Genomic DNA, 5,623 nt, shown 5'->3' on the forward strand with positions numbered 1-5,623 from the left:
CGACATGATTCGGCGCGCAGCCCCACGGGCGGGTATGGAAGGGGGCCTCGGGTTCAATCCCGCACCTTTGTGCCCCGTTCACCCTCACCGCACCCTCGTGACCAATCACGGTCACCTCCAGTCATTTACCACGATTACCGTGACGCACGTCCGGTACGATTGCCGTCCCCCCCTCTGGCGGAGCGTCCCCGTTTGGAGCCGCGCAACCCTCAGTACGGACGCTCCCGGCGCTACGAACCGCCGACTATGGCTCGTGGCAGTCGCCATCGACAGGAGGGCGAGTTTAAACCACTCCCTCGTTTTGACGTGCCGTCCCGGGACAGCGGCGATAGATCGCCGCCACGCCAACATTAGGATGTTGGCGTCTGCCCCCGCTATGCACCACCCCCTTTTGAGACCGTCCTCTTGCCCACGGCCTATGTCCGGGTCTGGGGACGGACGGGCGCCTCGGTTGTAGTCCGAGCAATATTGGACACAGGCTCACAAGGGTGCATAGCCTCGTCTTGGTTGGTGGGGCAGACTGGCCTGAATATTAAAAGGTATTCAGATATAATAAGAGGTGTCGGGAACGCCCCTGTAACCACGGTTGAGGGCCACGTTTCGTTTGAGTTCTCGCCCTCAAATTCTCCACGCCCGACGCTGAGATCGTCGGCCATTGTGATGGAGAACATCTTGGGCTCACCCCCAAGTTCACCCGCAAGTTCGGTTGTCTGCGGATGCGGTAAAATTGACTGCCGATTTGGACTTGGCTGACCCTAAATTCGACCTACCTGGCACGGTCGATTTGTTGCTTGGCGCCGATGTACTGGGCAAAATATTACTCGGTAAGGATCGTGTTTTGCAGCCAGGTGGCTTAGTAGCCCTCCGGACCATATTTGGGTTCGCATTGATGGGGCCTGTATTGAGGGCTCCCCCTCCTGCTGAACCTGGAACGGCTTTGATGGTGGGCTCCGCCCTCTCTGACGCCGTGCAGAGATTTTGGGAAGTGGAAGAGCCACCACAAGCACCCCGCTCTGATCCGGAACACGAGGAGTGTGAACGGTTCTACAAGAGCAACACCAGTTATCTTCGTTCTGGCCGGATCATGACAAGATTGCCATTTCTTGCCGTACGACCGCCCCTTGGTGACTCGCGGCCTACTGCAGAGAAGCGTTTATTGGCAATGGAGCGCCGCATGAGCAGGGACCCGCTACTTAAACAGAAGTACATTGACTTCATGCGGGAGTATGAGAATTTGGGACACATGTCTGTGTCAAAACTTGACTGGCGCTCGACGGAGCATTTTTTCCTACCGCATCATGCTGTGATAAAGCCGTCAAGTGGCAAGCTGCGCACAGTATTTGATGGTTCTGCGCAGACCACATCGGGAGTGTCCTTGAACCAGTGTCTTCATTCTGGTCCCAAATTGCTTAAGGACCTTTGTGACGTCATCACGCGGTTTCGGCGTCACCAATTCGTTTTCGTAGCTGACATCAAGATGATGTTCAGGCAAACGGTAATCCACCCTGATGATCGTCGATACCAGCTGATATTGTGGCGGGAAAACCCGCAAGATCCCATACTTGTCTACGAACTCAACACGAACACATACGGGCTGCGGTCTAGCCCCTTTTTGGCCATACGTTCGCTTTGGGAGCTCGCAGATCGAGAGCGTATGTCGTTTCCTCGCGCAGCCGCCATTTTGAAGGAGGACCTATATGTTGATGACATATGCACTGGTGCGTCCACGGAGAGAGAGGCTCTCCTTTTGCGTGACGAATTGATTGGCATCCTAGCCTCCGCAGGATATGAATTGCGTAAATGGATCTCCAACTTACCTGCGCTCTTGGATGGGCTACCTGATGACCACCAGCAGGATCCTCACCTATTTGAGAACCGTGACAATCCTACCATGATGACAGTCCTTGGAATACAGTACAGACCAGTCCAGGACATCTTCACGTTCAACGTCGATTTGGATTCGCCTCGCACTTGGACGAAACGGCTGGTTCTGTCGACTGTCGCGAGAACGTTTGATCCCAATGGTTGGATATGCCCAGTCATATTCTGGGCCAAATGCTTCCTGCAGAGACTTTGGACTGCAGGTCTTGGATGGGACGAGCCACTCCGCGAAGCTATTTTGAAGGACTGGCTCCTGTTTGCTTCCTCATTGCCTGCTATCAATATGATATCGTTGCCCCGTGCTATGCTTCCACCAGGGAAGCATACAGCGTCCCTTCATGGGTTTTCGGACGCTTCGGAACGTGGGTACGCAGCAGCCGTATATTTGCGCACCGTGACCATGGATGGTCAAGTGAAGGTGTCATTGGTCATGGCGAAGAGCAAGGTCGCGCCTCTTCGAACTACCTTGACAATTCCCAAGCTAGAGTTGTCAGGGGCGGCCCTTCTTGCTCGCCTCTTGAATCACGTCATGTCCACCTTGTGCCCGTCAGTTAACATTGAGACAGTCTATGCATGGACTGACAGTCAAATTGTCCTATGTTGGCTGAAGACGTCAGTCCACACCTTAGAGGTGTTTGTTGCAAATCGGGTCTCTCAGATCCAGAAATCGGAAACCCCGTTAATCTGGAGGCATGTGCCTGGCGAAGTCAACCCTGCTGATTGCGCATCACGGGGATGTATGGCCCCCTTTTTGGTTGAGCACTCCCTGTGGTGGGGACCTGAGTGGTTGACCAGGTCAGAATCTAATTGGCCGCGAACACCGGCCTTGGATACTGTCACATTGCCTGGGTTGCGAACCCTTGCGATTGAACGGCGGGACCATCCGTTCGACCCAGATTTCCTAATGAATCGCTACAGCTCATTAGACAAATTACTGGGGGTCACCGCTTGGATCAAGCGCTTCACCAGAAATTGTAGACACCCACAGAACAAATGCTTGGAGGCGTTCTTATCGCCACAAGAGCTCCAGGATGCTCTTCTTCATTGGGTTCGTTCTGTGCAAGAAGAGAACTTTGAAAATGAGATTGATATTTTGAGAAAAGGCAAATGTAAGCTGTCTGGAGCCATTTGCAAACTGAACCCCTTTTTGGACAGTGCGGGTCTTATGCGAGTTGGAGGGCGTCTAAGGAACGCAAACCTCCCGTATGGAGCTCGTCATCCCCTCCTGTTGCCCAAAAGTGGCCACTTAGTGAGTTTGTTGGTGACTGATCGTCACATCAAGAACTCCCACGCAGGCTGTAATGCCTTATTGGCCATTTTACAACGAGAATTTTGGATTTTATCAGCCCGAAGGACGATCCGTAGTGTGGTCTTTCGCTGCATGTCTTGTTATAGACTCAAGGCCTCTACCATGCAGCCTATCATGGGTGACCTGCCGTCGGATCGGGTCACAGAGACAAGGCCCTTTGCTGGAGTTGGGACGGACTTTGCAGGTCCCTTTTCGGTTAAGACCTCGACCCTCAGGAACAGTAAAACGGTCAAGTCCTACCTGTGCGTCTTTGTTTGCCTGTCCACCAAGGCGGTACACTTAGAACTAGTCTCAGCCCTCTCGACAGAGGCCTTTGTTGCGACGTTAGATAGATTCGTGTCACGACGAGGACTACCGTCCTTGATTCGGTCGGATTGCGGCACCAACTTCAAAGGCACAAATAACTATTTAAAAGAGATATATGAATTTTTGGCGTCTAATGAGACTGAGATTGCGTCTAGACTAGCTAGTCGCAGAATAACTTGGAAGTTCAGTCCCGCGTCATGCCCCCACTGGGGAGGAATTTTTGAAAGTGTTGTAAAGGTTGCCAAAACACATTTGCGACGAGTAATTGGCGAGTCCGTATTAACATTTGAGGAGCTCGCAACTGTGTTTTGCAAAATTGAAGCCATGTTGAATTCACGCCCGTTGTGCCCGATCTCTTCAGACCCTAACGGTTTGGAAGCCCTCACACCGGGCCATTTTTTGATTGGACGGCCGCTGAACGCCCTGCCGGAATACCCCTATGTTGATGTGAAACTCAATCGTCTCTCGCGGTTTGAATTGATCCAACAACTCACTCAGAGCTTTTGGAAACGTTGGAATTTGGAATATTTGCATATTCTCCAGCAGCGCGTTAAGTGGACTGACAAGACTGATCCACCGCATGTTGGTGACCTCGTTCTGGTTAAGGACGCTAACTCACCGCCACTGTGTTGGCGCAGAGGGCGCATTCTTAACCTCGTCTTTGGAGCAGATGGAGTGCCCCGTTTTGCTGAGGTTCGGGTGGACGGTTCTGTTCTGAAGAGAGCGGTATCAACCTTGTCACGACTGCCAATTGATTAGCGGCCAGGTAGTCCTGGCCGAGGCGGGTAGATGTTATGAACCAAATGTAGCAACACTAAACTATTATATTATCTATGACAGTTAGTATAGTTTACGAAATGGTTTTTTATCTATGAGCTGTCATTCGTCACTTTTTGAATTTAAAATTTGCATCGTTTTTCCGGTCTCCGTATAAAAGTTACGCTTTTGTTTGTACTTGTTCGTTCTCGCGAAAAATTATCGCCTTTTGTTGATCGAACCATCCTTTGTTGTTTGAAGTAATTTAATTGTTAATAGCAAATTGTATTCCTTGTATTCCTTGTTGAATTATTGTGAAAAACGTGAGTGAACTACGCCGAACAACGGCCATTTTGATTGCTGGTTCCTGCTTCAGCCCGCCACTTCAGTTAAGTATAATTGATTAGCATTAGACGTAATGATTGGCCAATTATAGTTTGATGTTAATTAAGTTATACCTGGCGAGGCTTCACCGAACAGTATTCAGTGAAACTAAGGTAGGATTTTTATTTAAGACATTGAGTGTTAGCTCTGCGTACTGCAGACAATTGTTCGTCCCGTTCGTACCTGAGATCACGCTTCCACTACTTTTCAATATGCTCCAGGTCGGACGTAACAACATATTTATAAACATCAACGAAATTTCAAATACAAAATACAATATCATTGTTCATATCCTATCGTGACAATTGAAAGCCTATATCGACCTAATCTAGATAAAAAAATAGGCTATGAAATGTCACAATTCAAATAATATTTCATCGTACATGTTATCACACTTTGATTTAGCACACCATGTATTATTAATGACTAACAAAAAACCGTAATATCATTACGAATAGTTAACAAAGATACGGGTGCAATTTGTCACTACACCTGTGTACATAAATACTTTTTACTGATTTCATTCGCGTGATTATATACATTCCTAGTTTTATTTTGTTTTAATTAGTAAACGACGTGTTAATAAGGCATTACGAAAATATTTAAAAAAAATACAATTTTACAGGCAATTTTACGCAGATCATCAGTCTAGCTGCCTTCAACACAAAAATATTGATTTTAAAACTTTTCATTATAACTATCAGTTTTGCTGTTTTTAGACCTAAAACAACGGTATATGAAAATAGATTGACAGGACCTTGTTACATCAGTGAACGTTTATCGTATGCTAACAAAAATAAACGTTAAACTAATTGAAACTTTAATTTAAATGGATTTCATACCCAAAGCATATTATTATTAATATATTACTAAAATATCAAATATGTGTGGATTTTGTAACTTTGGGTTTCAAACAGTTCAAATGACTGTTATAATTATATAATAAACTCTCCACGATCTCGCACTAAGCGTTTTGCTTCCTTTTTC

At 47.6% G+C, this 5,623-nt stretch overlaps 1 protein-coding gene across 1 annotated transcript; it reads left to right on the forward strand.

The window, feature by feature from the left end:
- Positions 1-889: 889 nt before the first annotated feature.
- Positions 890-4,255, forward strand: LOC123661782. The gene is made up of 2 exons (XM_045596722.1): positions 890-2,990; positions 3,858-4,255. Exons 1-2 carry the CDS (start codon positions 890-892, stop codon positions 4,253-4,255), a joined length of 2,499 nt encoding a protein of 832 aa, XP_045452678.1.
- The last annotated feature ends 1,368 nt before the right edge of the window (positions 4,256-5,623 follow it).

Source organism: Melitaea cinxia, chromosome 17 (genome assembly GCF_905220565.1).
Source record: "Melitaea cinxia chromosome 17, ilMelCinx1.1, whole genome shotgun sequence".
NCBI classification, from domain to species: Eukaryota; Metazoa; Arthropoda; class Insecta; order Lepidoptera; family Nymphalidae; genus Melitaea; species Melitaea cinxia.

Coding starts and splice junctions, on each gene's coding strand:
- LOC123661782 (XM_045596722.1), top strand. CDS start 890: ATGGGGCCTGTATTGAGGGCTCCCCCTCCTGCTGAACCTGGAACGGCT. Junction 2,991..3,857: donor TATTTTGAGAAAAGGCAAAT/GTAAGCTGTCTG, acceptor CGATCTCTTCAG/ACCCTAACGGTTTGGAAGCC.